The sequence below is a fragment of the Nerophis ophidion genome, linkage group LG26, assembly GCF_033978795.1.
Source record: "Nerophis ophidion isolate RoL-2023_Sa linkage group LG26, RoL_Noph_v1.0, whole genome shotgun sequence".
Lineage (NCBI taxonomy): Eukaryota > Metazoa > Chordata > Actinopteri > Syngnathiformes > Syngnathidae > Nerophis > Nerophis ophidion.
In genome coordinates this window covers 34,241,461-34,260,611 of record NC_084636.1, presented here as the reverse complement: position 1 = coordinate 34,260,611, position 19,151 = coordinate 34,241,461, and the positions used below count along the sequence as shown (strand labels likewise).

General features: G+C 38.9%; 2 protein-coding genes and 1 long non-coding RNA gene across 3 annotated transcripts in view; all 3 read left to right on the top strand.

Annotated features, from left to right (window-relative positions):
• The window catches only part of prdm5 (PR domain containing 5), a 97,795-nt gene extending 94,536 nt beyond the window's left edge, over positions 1 to 3,259 (top strand). The window contains exon 16 of the mRNA XM_061888940.1: positions 266 to 3,259. Within this exon, the coding sequence (XP_061744924.1) occupies positions 266 to 430 (165 nt within the window). The 3' untranslated portion in view covers positions 431 to 3,259. The remainder of the gene's footprint in view (positions 1 to 265) is intronic.
• A 2,185-nt stretch (positions 3,260 to 5,444) lies between these two features.
• LOC133543964 (uncharacterized) lies at positions 5,445 to 6,591 on the top strand. Its single transcript, XR_009804560.1, has 2 exons — positions 5,445 to 5,630; positions 5,669 to 6,591. It is a non-coding gene; the product is annotated as an uncharacterized LOC133543964 (long non-coding RNA).
• A 4,347-nt stretch (positions 6,592 to 10,938) lies between these two features.
• On the top strand, positions 10,939 to 13,020 carry LOC133543651 (high mobility group nucleosome-binding domain-containing protein 5-like). Its single transcript, XM_061888333.1, has one exon. The coding sequence runs from the start codon at positions 10,939 to 10,941 to the stop codon at positions 13,018 to 13,020; it is 2,082 nt and encodes a 693-aa protein (XP_061744317.1).
• The last annotated feature ends 6,131 nt before the right edge of the window (positions 13,021 to 19,151 follow it).

Here is a 19,151-nt window from a genome sequence, read left to right as displayed (position 1 = left end):
ATTTAATGTTAGCTTCTGTAAGTTAATTGACTTGAGCTTTTTGAAGCTAATTCACATTAGCTTCTGAAAACTAATTCACATTAGCTTATGTAGGCTAATTGACCTGAGCTTCTGGAAGCTAACTCATGTTATGTTCTGAAAGCTAATTCACGTTAGCTTCCGGGGACTAATTCACGTTAGCTTCTGGAAGCCAATTGACGTTAGCTTTTGGAAACTAATTCCAAAGCAGTTTTGAGGAAGCAGTCTTGTCTTGGTCCTCCACCAGGTGTGCGACCTGTCCTTCAGCCTGAAGAAGATGCTGAGTCGACACAAGTTGACCCACAACCCCAACCGTCCAATGGCGGAGTGCCAACTGTGCCACAAGAAGTTCACCAGGAACGACTACCTCAAAGTGCACATGGAGAACGTCCACGGAGAAACCGAGAGCTAGGACTCCTCCAAGAACCGGACACCTTGGTCCTGACTGGTGGATCCTGAAGGTCTTTGGTGATCTCGCTGCTGTCCGTCACACTCAAGTCTTACATTTCCTGTCTGACCTCCTCCTAAAGTACTCGTACTAGTCCTATTACTTTTATACTCGCAGTACTGTGGAAATGTCCAGCAGTTATATCCATGACCAGTCTACTTCCTGTTACTACTTCCTGCTACTACTTTCTGTTTATACTTCATGCTACTACTTCCTTGTTCTACTTCCTGCTACTACTTCCTGTTTATACTTCCTGCTACTACTTCCTAAATATATTTCCTGCTATTCCTGTTTGTATTTCCTGCTACTACTTGCAGGCTTTAGTTCCTCTCTCTACTACCTGCTAATACTTCCAGTTTCGACTTCCTGCTACTTCATCCTCTCTCTATTTCCTGCTACTTCCTCTGTATACTTCCTGCTACTACATCCTGTTACTACACCCTCTCTCTACCTCCTGCTACTAATTCCTGCTACGACACCCTCTCTCTACTTCCTGATACTACTTCCTCTCTATACTTCCTGCTACTTCATCCTCTCTTTACTTCCTGCTACTACTTCCGGTTTCTACTTCCTGCTACTACATACTCTCTCTACTTCCTGTTTCTACTTCCTGCTACTGCATCCTCTCTACTTCGTGCTACTACTTCCTATCTCTACATCCTGCTACTACTTTGTGTTTCTACTTCCTGCTACTACTTCCTCTATCTACTTCCTACTGATATTTCCTGTTTCTACCTCCCCTCTCTCTTTCCTGCTATTACTTCCTGTTCCTACTTCCTGCTTCTACTTCCTCTCTCTACTTACTACTACTCATTCCTCTCTCTACTTCCTGCTACTACTTCCTCTCTTTATTTCCTGCTACTAATTCCCGGTTCTACTTTCTGTTTCTTCTTCCTGCCCCTAAGTCCTGCTACACTTTTTCGTTTTACTTCCTGCTTCTAATTCCTGATACTGCTTTACGCTACTACTTCCTGCTTCATTTTCCTGCTACTACTTGCTATTACTACGTTTTGCTTTTACTGCCTGCCTCTAATTCTACAACTCCTTGCTACTACTTACTGTTTATATGTCTTGTCTCTACTTCCTGCCTCTAATTAAGGTTGCTACTTCCTGCTTCTAATTCCAGCTACTACCTCCTGCTACTACTTACTCTTCCTACTTCCTGCTTCTCATTCCTGCTACTACTTCCTGCTACTTTTTCCTGCTTCTACTTCTTGCCTTTAATGTGTGTATTATTTCCTGTCTCTACTTCCTCGTACTACTTTCTTTTACTACTTCCTGCCACTGCTTCCTGCTTTTACTTTCTTCCCCTAATTTCTGCCTCAACTTCCTGCTATTACCTCCCACTTCTACCTCCTACTACTACTTCCTGCTCATGCTTCCCGCTTTAATTTATGCTACTACTTATTGCTTTTATTCCCTCTACTATTTCCTTGGACTACTTCCTGTTTCTACTTCCTTCTTTTAACTCCTGCCACTACTTCCTCCGTCCTGCAACAACACACTATGTAGTACAGTAACTACTTCCTGCAACAACACAGTATGCAGTACAGTAACTACTTCCTGCAACAGCACAGTATGCAGTACAGTAACTACTTCCTGCAACAGCACAGTAACAACTTCCTGCAACAACACAGTATGTAGTACAGTAACTACTTCCTGCAACAACACAGTATGCAGTACAGTAACTACTTCCTGCAACAACATAGTATGCACTACAGTAACTACTTCCTGCAACAACCAATATGTAATATAGTAACTACTTCCTGCAACCACACAGTATGCAGTACAGTAACTACTTCCTGCAACAACGCAGTATGCAGTACAGTAACTACTTCCTGCAACAACACAGTATGCAGTACAGTAACTACTTCCTGCAACAACATAGTATGCAGTACAGTAACTACTTCCTGCAACAACACAGTATGCCGTACAGTAACTACTTCCTGCAACCACACAGTATGCAGTACAGTAACTACTTCCTGCAACAACATAGTATGCAGTACAGTAACTACTTCCTGCAACAACATAGTATGCAGTACAGTAACTACTTCCTGCATTAACCAATATGTAGTATAGTAACTACTTCCTGCAACAACACAGTATGCAGTACAGTAACTACTTCCTGCAACAACACGGTATGCAGTACAGTAACTACTTCCTGCAACCACACAGTATGCAGTACAGTAACTACTTCCTGCAACAACACAGTGTGCAGTACAGTAACTACTTCCTGCAACAACACAGTATGCAGTACAATAACTACTTCCTGCAACAGCACATTATGTAGTACAGTAACTACTTCCTGCAACAACACATTATGTAGTATAGTGACTACTTCCTGCAACAACACAGTATGCAGTACAGTAACTACTTCCTGCAACACCACAGTATGTAGTACAGTAACTACTTCCTGCAACAACACAGTATGCAGTACAGTAACTACTTCCTGCAACACCACAGTATGTAGTACAGTAACTACTTCCTGCAACAACACAGTCTGCAGTACTGTCTGTGTACTTTTTACTCCTGTCTTTACAAGGTCAACACAAGCTGGTGTTTTTACACAGTACTGTATACGGTGAAAGTACAGTATTTTGACACGTCTTATTTTGTACAAATAATATTACCATTATTTATCTTTAGGAGAAGGAGAGAAGTGTGTTTTTATGTATGAATGGAATGAGAAGAAATGCTAACTTCCTTAGCATAAAGAACACTCTCACCACACCTCACTGCTGCCCTCTGTGGTACAAAGTGGTACTACTCAGCAATAAATCATATTGTACACCATTGTTGGAGGTACTCAACGTCTTACTGTAATTATTACTTTAAATGTTAGTTACTATTTACACGTTGTGTAAATAGTAAATAAAAAATAGAATATAATGATTTGTAAATCATGTTCAACTTATATTCAATGGAATAGACTTCAAAGACAAAATATTTTATGTTCATACTGAGAAACTATTGTTATTGTTTGCAAATATTAGCTCATTTGGAATTTGATGCCTGAGATATGTGTCAAAAAAGCTGGCACAGGTGGCAAAAAAGACTAAGAAAGTTGAGGAATGCTTATCAAACACTTATTCGGAACATCCCACAGATGAACAGGCTAATTGGGAACAGGTGGGTGCCATGATTTGGTATAAAAGCAGCTTCCATGAAATGCTCGGTCGTTCACAAACAAGGACGGGGCGACGATCACCACTTTGTCAACAAAAGCCTGAGCAAATTGCTTAAGAACAACATTTCTCAACCAGTTATTGCAAGGAATTGAGGGATTTCACCATCTATGCTCCGTAATATCATCAAAAGGTTCAGAGAATCTGGAGAAATCACTGCACGTAAGCCATTATATTACGCACCTTGGATCCCTCAGGCGGTACGGCATCAAAAAGCGACATCAGTGTGTAAAGGATATCACCACATGGGCTCAGGAACACTTCAGAAAACCGCTGTCAGTAACTACAGGTGGTCGCTACATCTGTAAGTGCAAGTTAAAACTCTACCATGCAAAGCCAAAGCCATTTATCAACAACCCCCAGAAACAATGCCGACTTCGCTGGGCCCGATTTCATCTAAGATGGACTGATGCAAAGTGGAAAGGTGTTCTGTGGTCTGACGAGTCCACATTTCACATTGTTTTTGGAAATATTCGACATCGTGTCATCCGGACCAAAGGGGAAGCGAACCATCCAGACTGTTATCGACGCAAAGTTGAAAAGCCAGCATCTGTGATGGTATGGGGGTGCATTAGTGCCCAAGGCATGGGTAACTTACACATCTGTGAAGGCACCATTAATGCTGAAAGGTACATACAGCTTTTGGAGCAACATATGTTGTCATCCAAGCAACGTTATCATGGACGCCCCTGCTTATTTCACTTTTGCTGCCATTAAATTCTAAGTTCATGATTATTTGCAAAAAAAAGAAAGAAAAGAAGTTTCTTTGTGTGAACATTAAATATATTGTCTTTACAGTCTATTCAATTGAATATTATATATAAATATATGTATATTTACATATATATGTGTATATATGTATATGTATATGTATATATATATATATATATATATATATATATATATATATATGTACACACACAGACAGAAATAGAGTTGTATAAGTAATGAAGTTAACATCTGCTGAGGACAAAACATAAATTTGAAACAGGAAGTCAAACAAACGTGTTGATCTTGTCCTGTTGACCGTGACTCCTTCTGACCACACACACACACACACACACACACACACACACACACACACACACATTGTGTGTGCGTGTAAGCATACACTTTACTATCAATGAAATGTTTACCAACACACAAACACACCCGGGAATATTTTCAACCATGTTTTGTAATTACTAAAAAAATAGCCCGATTGTAGCTGAGATAGGCGCCAGCGCCCCCCGCGACCCCGAAAGGGAATAAGCGGTAGAAAATGGATGGATGGATAGCTAGTACTGTAAGGTACATGTATTTGCCTAAGATAGTACTTTTAGTACTATAAGGTATTTAAAGTTAAAGTACCAATATTTGTCACACACACACACGAGGTGTGGCGAAATTATCCTCTGCACATAAGATAGTAACTTTTTAGTACTATGAGGTACTTGTGTTTTCATAAAGTATTACTATAGGGTACTTGTATTTTCATAAGATAGTACTTTTTAGTACAATGAGGTTATTGTGTTTACATAAGCTAGTACTTTTATTAGTATAAGGTACATGTATTTACGTAAGATAGTACTTTTAGTACTAGAAGATACACGTATTTACATAAGATAGTACTTTTAGTACTATAAGATACACATATTTACATAAGATAGTACTTTTAGTACTATAAGGTACACGTATTTACATAACATATTAACTTTTAGTACTATGAGGTACTTGTGTTTACATGAGGTAGTACTTTTTGGTACTATTAGTTACTTGTATATATACTGTTTATATATATATATATATATATATATATATATATATATATGTATATATATATATATATAAAATAGTACTTTTTAGTACTATAAGCTACATGTATTCACATAAGATAGTACTTTTTGGTTCTATGAGGTAATTTTATTCACATAAAATAGTACTTTTAGTACTATAAGGTACATCTATTTACATAAACTAGTACTTTTTGGTGCTATGAGGTACTTGTATTCACATAAGATAATGCTTTTAGTATGAGGTGCTTGTATTCACATAAGATAGTACTTTTAGTACTATAAGGCACTTGTATTCACATAAGATAGTACTTTTTAGTACTATGAGGTACTTGTATTTACATACACTAGTACTTTTATTGCTATAAGGTACATGTATTTACATAATATAGTACTTTTTAGTACTATAAGGGACATGTATTCACATAAGATAGTACTTTTTGGTACTATGAGGTACATGTATTTACATAAACTAGTACTTTTTGGTGCTATGAGGTACTTTTATTCACATAAAATAATACCTCTAGTACTGTAAGGTACATGTGCTCACAAAAGATAGTACTTTATGGTGCTATGAGGTACTTGTATTCACATAAGATAATACTTTTAGTACTATAAGGTACGTGTGTTTACATAATGAACAGACATGTTTTCATTATGTATATAAATGGTTTCCCCTAAACTGCCAAGACATCTGTGGTGATGGGGGCGTGGCCATGGGCGTGGCCATGGGCGTGGTCACCATAACGTCATCAAATAATTTGCCCTGATGATCAATTTTTTCTTTAAAAAGGCTACAAAAATGACACGTACATTTAAAACCAATGTGCCATTATTAATTAGTATTAAACAAACTGTTTTTATTGTTTGCCATATTTCCAATTGTTGCTACTTTTTGTACAAAGTACTTTGTTGAGATTTGATCAGGTGTTTACAGACTTTGAATGACTTGTAAACAACTCGCAACAAATGTAGCATCTTCCTTTGGTGTTATTATAGAATGTACTGGTGTTTACAGACTGCTTCTGTACTGAAGAGGCCGTCCGTGCCTGCAAGTCGCGTGTCCAGGGAAGCCAAGACTCACCGAGACAAAAGTGTGTACACGCGAATTAAAACCCCATGCGAATGTGGCAGTTATCATAAAATTGGTAATAAAAGTTAAAAATGGCGTAGGACTTTGTTTGTTTTATTCTGGGGGATACGATATATTATATTACTTTAATTTATTTTTTTATTACTTCCATTTTTTTTGTGCTTTGTTTTCAAGTTAAAAAAATATGTATGTGAGTGGACAGACATGTTTTCATAATCTATGTGAATGGACAGACATGTTTTATTATGTATTTGCGCGTACAGACATGTTTTATTATGTATGTGAATGGACAGACATGTTTCATTGTTTATGTGAATGGACAGCCATGTGTCATGTATGTGAGTGGACAGAAATGTTTCATTATTGTATGTGAGTGGACAGACATGTTTCATTATGTATGTGAACAGAGAGATGTTTCGTTATGTGTGTGAATGGACAGGCGTGTCATTTTGTATGTGAATGGACAGATTATATTTTCACACCGTATGTGAATGGAAAGACATGTTTCATTATGTATGTGAATGAACAGACATGTTTTATTATGCATTTGCTTGGACATATATGTTTCATTATGTATGTGAATGGACAGAGATGTTTCATTCAGTGTGTGAATGGACAGACATGTTTCATTATGTATGTGAATGGACAGACATGTTTCATTATGTATGTGAGTGGAAAGACATGTTTCATTATATATGTGAGTGGAGAGACGTGTCATGTATGTGAGTGGACAGACATGTTCCATTATGTATGTGAATGGACGGACATGTTTCATTATGTATGTGAATGGAAAGACATGTTTCATTATGTATGTGAGTGGACAGACATGTTTTCATTATGTATGTGAATGGACAAACATGTTTATTATGTGTGTGAATGGACAGTCATGTTTCATTATATATGTAAGTGGACAGACATGTTTGATCATGTATGTGAGTGGACAGACATGTTTCACTATATATGTGAATTGACGGACATGTTTCATTATGTATGTGAGTGGACAGACATGTTTTCATTATGTATGTGAATGGACAAACATGTTTATTATGTGTGTGAATGGACAGACATGTCATGTATGTGAATGGACAGTCATGTTTCATTATATATGTGAGTGGACAGACATGTTTCATTATGTATGTGAGTGGACAGACATGTTTCATTATGCATGTGAGTGGACCGACATGTTTCATTATATATGTGAATTGACGGACATGTTTCATTATGTATGTGAGTGGACAGACATGTTTTCATTATGTATGTGAATGGACAAACATGTTTATTATGTGTGTGAATGGACAGACATGTCATGTATGTGAATGGACAGTCATGTTTCATTATATATGTGAGTGGACAGACATGTTTCATTATGTATGTGAGTGGACAGACATGTTTCATTATGCATGTGAGTGGACCGACATGTTTCATTATATATGTGAATTGACGGACATGTTTCATTGTGTATGTGAGTGGACAGACGTTTCATTATATATGTGAATGGACAGACATGTTTCATTATGTAGCAGTGAATGAAGTACATTTAACATGGTGGTCATGTGACAGCACTGACTGGATTGCGTAATGGGACATACGAGAAGGTGATGGATCCACCAGAGAGTCATCCTTGATGTGGACCTATATATATATATATATATATATATATATATATATATATATATATATTTATATATGTGTGTGTGTGTGTGTTTTAAAATGTTTTTCTACTATAATGTATATTTATTACTATGACTACATACCATAATGTATATTTATAATGTTTATCCGCTATATTATTGTGTGTATTAAATACGTTTAAGTTATTATTATTGTTATTAGTGTGTGTATTAAATACGTTTTTATAATTAGTTGTGTACTAAATATGTTTAAGTTATAATTATTATTAGTGTGTGCATGAAATAAGTTTTTATTATTATTAGTGTGTATTAAATAAGGGATTTTTATTATTGTTGTGTTTATTACAGAAGTAATTTTTATTATTAGTGTGCGTATTACATAAATTGAATTTCTAAGTGTGTGTATTAAATGGGTTATTATTATTAGTGTGTATTAGATAAGTTATTGTTATTAGTGGGTGTGTTAAATACATTATCATTATTGTTAGTGTGTGCATTAAATAAGTTATTATTAATAGTGTGTATATTAAATAAGTTATTATTATCAATGCGTGTAATAGTTAAGTTATAATTAGTATTATTATTATTAGTGTTGTATTAAATACGTTATTATTATTAGTGTGTGTATTAATATGGTTATTATTATTATAACTTTGAGTAATAAGTTATTATTGTTTGTATTAAATATGTTATATTACTGTGTGTATCAAAAGAGTTATTATTAGTGTGTGTATTAAATAAGTTGAAGTTATTATTGTTTGTATCAAATAAGTTTTTATTATTAGTCTGTTTATTAAATGCGTTATTATTATTAGTGTGTGTATTAAATAAGTTAATATTATTCGTATGTGTGTATTAATATGGTTATTATTAGAAGTGTGTGTATTAAATAAGTTATTATTGTTGTTATTGTTTGTATTAAATACATTATTATTAATATTAGTGTGTGTATTAAATAAGTTATTATTATTATTATTAGTGTTTGTACTAATATGGTTATTATTATAACTGTGTATTAAATAAGTTATTATTGTTGTTTGTATTAAATACGTTATAATGTTGAAGTTATTGTTATTGTTTGTATCAAATAAATTATTATTATTAGTGTGTGTATCAAATAAGTTATTATTATTAGTGTGTGTATTAAATAAGTTATTATTAGTGTGTGTATTAATATGATTATTATAAGTATGTTTATTAAATAAGTTACCATTATTATTATTGTTTGTACTGAATACATTATTATTAATATTAGTGTGTGTATTTAACAAGTTATTATTATTATCATAACTGTGTTTATTAAATAAGTTATCATTTTTGTTTGTATTAAATACATTATTATAATATAAGTGTGTATATTAAATAAGTTATTGTTATTATTATTATTAGTGTGTGTATTAAATAAGCTGTAGTTATAATTGTTTGTATCAAATAAGTTATTATTGTTATTGTTAGTGTGTGTATTAAATGCGTTATTTGTGTGCGTATTATATGGTTATTATTATAAGTGTGTGTATTAAATAAGTTATTAATAGTATTATTGTTTGTATCAAATACGTTATTATTATTAGTGTGTGTATTAAATAAGTTATTATTATTATTGTTTGTATTAAATACGTTATTATTATTAGTGTGTGTATTAAATAAGTTATTAATAGTATTATTGTTTGTATCAAATACGTTATTATTATTAGTGTGTGTATTAAATAAGTTATTATTATTGTTTGTATTAAATACGTTATTATTATTAGTGTGTGTATTAAATAAGTTGAAGTTATTATTATTGGTTGTATCAAATAAGTTATTATTATTGTTGTGTGTATTAAATGTGTTATTATTATTATTGTGTATGAAAGATGTGCCGATGCATAAATTGAAGAAAATAAAAGACTAACTTCAAAAGTTGAAAAGACTTGAAAGAATGATGATGGCGGGCTGTGAGAGGAGCAGGGACTCGAACCCGCGTCCATCCCAGCACCGAGGGCTCTGACACTTGATGACAACAAGAAGAGGCAGACTTGTCAGCTACATTCACCTTTGACCTTTGACCCGCTGAACTCTCCCCCTGACACAAAGTGATGTGGAAAATATTATTATCATCTCTGCTGGATGCCTCAGGTGCAAGAATTTCCAGATGTGTGTGTGTGTGTGTGTGTGTGTGTGTGTGTGTGTGTGTGTGTGTGTGTGTGTGTGTGTGTGTGTGTGTGTGAGAAAGGCAAGTCTTGTCCAGCACCCCACCCCCCCTTTTATTACTTTGTATTTACATTAATGATGTTAGTTTACTTTTATTTACATTATTGTTGTTTGTGGAGGGTGGCGTGGTTTCTGCGGACCAGCTGTGTCGAGTTATCTAATAAGCTGTCACCCTTATTAGCAGCAGCCGGACTGAGAGAAGGAACATGAGGAGGAACATGTGGAGGAACATATGGAGGAACATGAGGAGGATTATGTGGAGGATCATGAGGAGGAACATGTGGAGGAACATGAGGAGGAACATGTGGAGGATCATGACGAGGAAGATGAGGAGGAAGATGTTGAGGAACATGAGGAGGAACATGTGGAGGATCATGTGGAGGAACATGAGGAGGAACATGAGGAGGAACATGTGGAGGATCATGTGGAGGAACATGAGGAGGAACATGTGGAAGAACATGTGGAGGAACATGAAGAGGAACATGAGGAGGAACATGTGGAGGAACATGAGGAGGAACGTGGAAGAACGTGGAGGAACATGAAGAGGAACATGAGGAGGAACATGTGAAGGAACATGAGGAGGAACACATGAAGGAACATGAGGAGGAACGTGGAAGAACATGTGGAGGAACATGAGGAGGAACATGTGAAGGAACATGAGGAGGAACAAGAGGAGGAACATGAGGAGGAACAAATGGATGGTTATGAGGAGGAACATGAGGAGGAACATGTGGAGGAACATGAGGAGGAACAAATGGAGGAACATGAAGAGGATCATGAGGAGGAACAAATGGAGGGTTATGAGGAGGAACATGTGGAGGAACAGGAGGAGGAAAAAATGGAGGATTATTGGGAGGAACATGTGGAGGAACAAATGGAAGATTGTGAGGAGGAACATGTGGATGAACATGAGGAGGAACATGTGGAGGAACATGAGGAGGAACAAATGGAGGATTGTGAGGAGGAACATGTGGAGGAACATGAGGAGGAACATGTGGAGGAACATGAGGACGAACATGAGGAGGAACATGTGGAGGAACATGTGGAGGAACATGAGGAGGATCATGAAGAGGAAGGTGTGGAGGAACATGAGGAGGAACATATGGAGGAACATGAGGAGGATTATTGGGAGGAACATGTGGAGGAACATGAGGAGGAACATGTGGAGGAACATGAGGAGGATCATGAAGAGGAAGGTGTGGAGGAACATGAGGAGGAACATATGGAGGAACATGAGGAGGATTATTGGGAGGAACATGTGGAGGAACATGAGGAGGAACATGTGGAGGAACATATGGAGGAACATGAGGAGGATTATTGGGAGGAACATGTGGAGGAACATGTGGAGGATTATTGGGAGGAACATGTGGAGGAACATTTGGAGGAACATGTGGAGGAATATGAGGAGGAACATGAGGAGGAACATGAGGAGGAACATGTGGAGGAACATGTAGAGGAACATGTGGAGGAACATGAGGAGGAACATGTGGAGGAACATGTGGAGGAACATAAGGAGGAACATATGGAGGAACATGAGGAGGATTATTGGGAGGAACATGTGGAGGAACATGAGGAGGAACATGTGGAGGAACATGAGGAGGAACATGAGGAGGAACATGTGGAGGAACATGTGGAGGAACATGTGGAGGAACATGAGGAGGAACATGTGGAGGAACATGAGGAGGAACATGTGGAGGATCATGAGGAGGAACATAAGGAGGAACATGAGGAGGAACATGTGGAGGAACATGTGGAGGAACATGAGGAGGAACATGTGGAGGATCATGAGGAGGAACATAAGGAGGAACATGAGGAGGAACATGAGGAGGAACATGTGGAGGAACATGAGGAGGAACATGTGGAGGAACATGTAGAGGAACATAAGGAGGAACATGTAGAGGAACATGTGGAGGAACATGAGGAGGAACATGTGGAGGAACATGAGGAGGAACAAATGGAGGATTGTGAGGAGGAACATGTGGAGGAACATGAGGAGGAACATGTGGAGGAACATGAGGACGAACATGAGGAGGAACATGTGGAGGAACATGAGGAGGATCATGAAGAGGAAGGTGTGGAGGAACATGAGGAGGAACATATGGAGGAACATGAGGAGGATTATTGGGAGGAACATGTGGAGGAACATGTGGAGGATTATTGGGAGGAACATGTGGAGGAACATGAGGAGGAACACGTGGAGGAACATGTGGAGGAACACATGGAGGATCATATGGAGGAACAAATGGAGGATTATTGGGAGGAACATAAGGAGGAACAAGAGGAGGAACAAATGGGGGATTATTGGGAGGAACATAAGGAGGAACATGTGGAGGAACATGAGGAGGAACATGTGGAGGAACATATGGAGGAACATGAGGAGGATTATTGGGAGGAACATAAGGAGGAACATGAGGAGGAACATAAGGAGGAACATGAGGAGGAACAAATGGAGGATTATTGGGAGGAACATAAGGAGGAACATGAGGAGGAACAAATGGAGGATTATTGGGAGGAACATAAGGAGGAACATGAGGAGGAACATGAGGAGGAACAAATGGAGGATTATTGGGAGGAACATAAGGAGGAACATAAGGAGGAACATGAGGAGGAACATGTGGAGGATTGTCTCCCTTTACTGCAGCAGCATGTGTGTGTTGGAGCAGCCAGAATCCTTGGCTAAAGTTCCAAAGTACAAAAGCAGGTTCCATCCAGATGCTGCCTGCCTTGGAGGCAACAAATAGTTGCAATCATGACAAGATAGTGAGACTTGGAAGACAAGATAGTGAGACTTGGAAGACAACATTGAGACTTGGAAGACAACATCGAGACGTTGGAGCTGCAGGTGGTTGTAATCTTCTAGAGATGCAGACAAGTGTTGACACTTGTGATTCTCCACTTGTCTCCTAATGATCCTTTCATGTCTTCTTGGCACCTGGTGACTCACTTTAGAGTAGTCAGTGTACAACTGCAGTGTGTATGGTTAGTTCCTGATGACTCACTTTAAAGTAGTCAGTGTACAACTGCAGTGTGTATGGTTAGTTCCTGATGACTCACTTTAGAGTAGTCAGTGTACAACTGCAGTGTGTATGGTTAGTTCCTGATGACTCACTTTAGAGTAGTCAGTGTACAACTGCAGTGTGTATGGTTAGTTCCTGATGACTCACTTTAGAGTAGTCAGTGTACAACTGCAGTGTGTATGGTTAGTTCCTGGTGACTCACTTTAGAGTAGTCAGTGTACAACTGCAGTGTGTATGGTTAGTTCCTGATGACTCACTTTAGAGTAGTCAGTGTACAACTGCAGTGTGTATGGTTAGTTCCTGATGACTCACTTTAGAGTAGTCAGTGTACAACTGCAGTGTGTGTGGTTAGTTCCTGATGACTCACTTTAGAGTAGTCAGTGTACAACTGCAGTGTGTGTGGTTAGTTCCTGATGACTCACTTTAGAGTAGTCAGTGTACAACTGCAGTGTGTGTGGTTAGTTCCTGATGACTCACTTTAGAGTAGTCAGTGTACAACTGCAGTGTGTGTGGTTAGTTCCTGATGACTCACTTTAGAGTAGTCAGTGTACAACTGCAGTGTGTGTGGTTAGTTCCTGATGACTCACTTTAGAGTAGTCAGTGTACAACTGCAGTGTGTGTGGTTAGTTCCTGATGACCCACATTAGAGTAGTCAGTGTACAACTGCAGTGTGTATGGTTAGTTCCTGATGACTCACTTTAGAGTAGTCAGTGTACAACTGCAGTGTGTATGGTTAGTTCCTGATGACTCACTTTAGAGTAGTCAGTGTACAACTGCAGTGTGTGTGGTTACTTCCTGGTGACTCACTTTAGAGTAGTCAGTGTACAACTGCAGTGTGTGTGGTTAGTTCCTGATGACTCACTTTAGAGTAGTCAGTGTACAACTGCAGTGTGTGTGGTTAGTTCCTGATGACTCACTTTAGAGTAGTCAGTGTACAACTGCAGTGTGTATGGTTAGTTCCTGATGACTCACTTTAGAGTAGTCAGTGTACAACTGCAGTGTGTATGGTTAGTTCCTGATGACTCACTTTAGAGTAGTCAGTGTACAACTGCAGTGTGTATGGTTACTTCCTGGTGACTCACTTTAGAGTAGTCAGTGTACAACTGCAGTGTGTGTGGTTAGTTCCTGATGACTCACTTTAGAGTAGTCAGTGTACAACTGCAGTGTGTATGGTTAGTTCCTGATGACTCACTTTAGAGTAGTCAGTGTACAACTGCAGTGTGTATGGTTAGTTCCTGGTGACTCACTTTAGAGTAGTCAGTGTACAACTGCAGTGTGTATGGTTAGTTCCTGATGACTCACTTTAGAGTAGTCAGTGTACAACTGCAGTGTGTATGGTTAGTTCCTGGTGACTCACTTTAGAGTAGTCAGTGTACAACTGCAGTGTGTATGGTTAGTTCCTGATGACTCACTTTAGAGTAGTCAGTGTACAACTGCAGTGTGTATGGTTAGTTCCTGGTGACTCACTTTAGAGTAGTCAGTGTACAACTGCAGTGTGTATGGTTAGTTCCTGATGACTCACTTTAGAGTAGTCAGTGTACAACTGCAGTGTGTGTGGTTAGTTCCTGATGACTCACTTTAGAGTAGTCAGTGTACAACTGCAGTGTGTATGGTTAGTTCCTGATGACTCACTTTAGAGTAGTCAGTGTACAACTGCAGTGTGTATGGTTAGTTCCTGGTGACTCACTTTAGAGTAGTCAGTGTACAACTGCAGTGTGTATGGTTAGTTCCTGATGACTCACTTTAGAGTAGTCAGTGTACAACTGCAGTGTGTATGGTTAGTTCCTGGTGACTCACTTTAGAGTAGTCAGTGTACAACTGCAGTGTGTATGGTTAGTTCCTGATGACTCACTTTAGAGTAGTCAGTGTACAACTGCAGTGTGTATGGTTAGTTCCTGATGACTCACTTTAGAGTAGTCAGTGTACAACTGCAGTGTGTATGGTTAGTTCCTGATGACTCACTTTAGAGTAGTCAGTGTACAACTGCAGTGTGTATGGTTAGTTCCTGATGACTCACTTTAGAGTAGTCAGTGTACAACTGCAGTGTGTATGGTTAGTTCCTGATGACTCACTTTAGAGTAGTCAGTGTACAACTGCAGTGTGTATGGTTACTTCCTGATGACTCACTTTAGAGTAGTCAGTGTACAACTGCAGTGTGTGTGGTTAGTTCCTGATGACTCACTTTAGAGTAGTCAGTGTACAACTGCAGTGTGTGTGGTTAGTTCCTGATGACTCACTTTAGAGTAGTCAGTGTACAACTGCAGTGTGTGTGGTTAGTTCCTGATGACTCACTTTAGAGTAGTCAGTGTACAACTGCAGTGTGTGTGGTTAGTTCCTGATGACTCACTTTAGAGTAGTCAGTGTACAACTGCAGTGTGTGTGGTTAGTTCCTGATGACCCACATTAGAGTAGTCAGTGTACAACTGCAGTGTGTATGGTTAGTTCCTGATGACTCACTTTAGAGTAGTCAGTGTACAACTGCAGTGTGTATGGTTAGTTCCTGATGACTCACTTTAGAGTAGTCAGTGTACAACTGCAGTGTGTATGGTTACTTCCTGGTGACTCACTTTAGAGTAGTCAGTGTACAACTGCAGTGTGTGTGGTTAGTTCCTGATGACTCACTTTAGAGTAGTCAGTGTACAACTGCAGTGTGTGTGGTTAGTTCCTGATGACTCACTTTAGAGTAGTCAGTGTACAACTGCAGTGTGTATGGTTAGTTCTTGATGACTCACTTTAGAGTAGTCAGTGTACAACTGCAGTGTGTATGGTTAGTTCCTGATGACTCACTTTAGAGTAGTCAGTGTACAACTGCAGTGTGTGTGGTTAGTTCCTGATGACTCACTTTAGAGTAGTCAGTGTACAACTGCAGTGTGTATGGTTAGTTCCTGATGACTCACTTTAGAGTAGTCAGTGTACAACTGCAATGTGTATGGTTACTTCCTGATGACTCACTTTAGAGTAGTCAGTGTACAACTGCAGTGTGTATGGTTAGTTCCTGATGACTCACTTTAGAGTAGTCAGTGTACAACTGCAGTGTGTGTGGTTAGTTCCTGATGACTCACTTTAGAGTAGTCAGTGTACAACTGCAGTGTGTGGTTAGTTCCTGATGACTCACTTTAGAGTAGTCAGTGTACAACTGCAGTGTGTATGGTTAGTTCCTGATGACTCACTTTAGAGTAGTCAGTGTACAACTGCAGTGTGTATGGTTAGTTCCTGATGACTCACTTTAGAGTAGTCAGTGTACAACTGCAGTGTGTATGGTTAGTTCCTGATGACTCACTTTAGAGTAGTCAGTGTACAACTGCAGTGTGTATGGTTACTTCCTGATGACTCACTTTAGAGTAGTCAGTGTACAACTGCAGTGTGTATGGTTACTTCCTGATGACTCACTTTAGAGTAGTCAGTGTACAACTGCAGTGTGTGTGGTTACTTCCTGATGACTCACTTTAGAGTAGTCAGTGTACAACTGCAGTGTGTGTGGTTAGTTCCTGGTGACTCACTTTAGAGTAGTCAGTGTAAAACTGCAGTGTGTGTGGTTAGTTCCTGATGACTCACTTTAGAGTAGTCAGTGTACAACTGCAGTGTGTGTGGTTAGTTCCTGATGACTCACTTTAGAGTAGTCAGTGTACAACTGCAGTGTGTATGGTTAGTTCTTGATGACTCACTTTAGAGTAGTCAGTGTACAACTGCAGTGTGTGTGGTTAGTTCCTGGTGACTCACTTTAGAGTAGTCAGTGTACAACTGCAGTGTGTATGGTTAGTTCCTGATGACTCACTTTAGAGTAGTCAGTGTACAACTGCAGTGTGTATGGTTAGTTCCTGATGACTCACTTTAGAGTAGTCAGTGTACAACTGCAGTGTGTATGGTTAGTTCCTGATGACTCACTTTAGAGTAGTCAGTGTACAACTGCAGTGTGTATGGTTAGTTCCTGATGACTCACTTTAGAGTAGTCAGTGTACAACTGCAGTGTGTATGGTTAGTTCCTGATGACTCACTTTAGAGTAGTCAGTGTACAACTGCAGTGTGTATGGTTAGTTCCTGATGACTCACTTTAGAGTAGTCAGTGTACAACTGCAGTGTGTATGGTTAGTTCCTGATGACTCACTTTAGAGTAGTCAGTGTACAACTGCAGTGTGTATGGTTACTTCCTGATGACTCACTTTAGAGTAGTCAGTGTACAACTGCAGTGTGTGTGGTTAGTTCCTGATGACTCACTTTAGAGTAGTCAGTGTACAACTGCAGTGTGTGTGGTTAGTTCCTGATGACTCACTTTAGAGTAGTCAGTGTACAACTGCAGTGTGTGTGGTTAGTTCCTGATGACTCACTTTAGAGTAGTCAGTGTACAACTGCAGTGTGTGTGGTTAGTTCCTGATGACTCACTTTAGAGTAGTCAGTGTACAACTGCAGTGTGTGTGGTTAGTTCCTGATGACCCACATTAGAGTAGTCAGTGTACAACTGCAGTGTGTATGGTTAGTTCCTGATGACTCACTTTAGAGTAGTCAGTGTACAACTGCAGTGTGTATGGTTAGTTCCTGATGACTCACTTTAGAGTAGTCAGTGTACAACTGCAGTGTGTATGGTTACTTCCTGGTGACTCACTTTAGAGTAGTCAGTGTACAACTGCAGTGTGTGTGGTTAGTTCCTGATGACTCACTTTAGAGTAGTCAGTGTACAACTGCAGTGTGTGTGGTTAGTTCCTGATGACTCACTTTAGAGTAGTCAGTGTACAACTGCAGTGTGTATGGTTAGTTCTTGATGACTCACTTTAGAGTAGTCAGTGTACAACTGCAGTGTGTATGGTTAGTTCCTGATGACTCACTTTAGAGTAGTCAGTGTACAACTGCAGTGTGTGTGGTTAGTTCCTGATGACTCACTTTAGAGTAGTCAGTGTACAACTGCAGTGTGTGGTTAGTTCCTGATGACTCACTTTAGAGTAGTCAGTGTACAACTGCAGTGTGTATGGTTAGTTCCTGATGACTCACTTTAGAGTAGTCAGTGTACAACTGCAGTGTGTATGGTTAGTTCCTGATGACTCACTTTAGAGTAGTCAGTGTACAACTGCAGTGTGTATGGTTAGTTCCTGATGACTCACTTTAGAGTAGTCAGTGTACAACTGCAGTGTGTATGGTTACTTCCTGATGACTCACTTTAGAGTAGTCAGTGTACAACTGCAGTGTGTATGGTTACTTCCTGATGACTCACTTTAGAGTAGTCAGTGTACAACTGCAGTGTGTGTGGTTACTTCCTGATGACTCACTTTAGAGTAGTCAGTGTACAACTGCAGTGTGTGTGGTTAGTTCCTGGTGACTCACTTTAGAGTAGTCAGTGTAAAACTGCAGTGTGTGTGGTTAGTTCCTGATGACTCACTTTAGAGTAGTCAGTGTACAACTGCAGTGTGTGTGGTTAGTTCCTGATGACTCACTTTAGAGTAGTCAGTGTACAACTGCAGTGTGTATGGTTAGTTCTTGATGACTCACTTTAGAGTAGTCAGTGTACAACTGCAGTGTGTGTGGTTGGTTCCTGGTGACTCACTTTAGAGTAGTCAGTGTACAACTGCAATGTGTGTGGTTACTTCCTGGTGACTCACTTTAGAGTAGTCAGTGTACAACTGCAGTGTGTATGGTTAGTTCTTGATGACTCACTTTAGAGTAGTCAGTGTACAACTGCAGTGTGTGTGGTTAGTTCCTGATGACTCACTTTAGAGTAGTCAGTGTACAACTGCAGTGTGTGTGGTTACTTCCTGGTGACTCACTTTAGAGTAGTCAGTGTACAACTGCAGTGTGTATGGTTAGT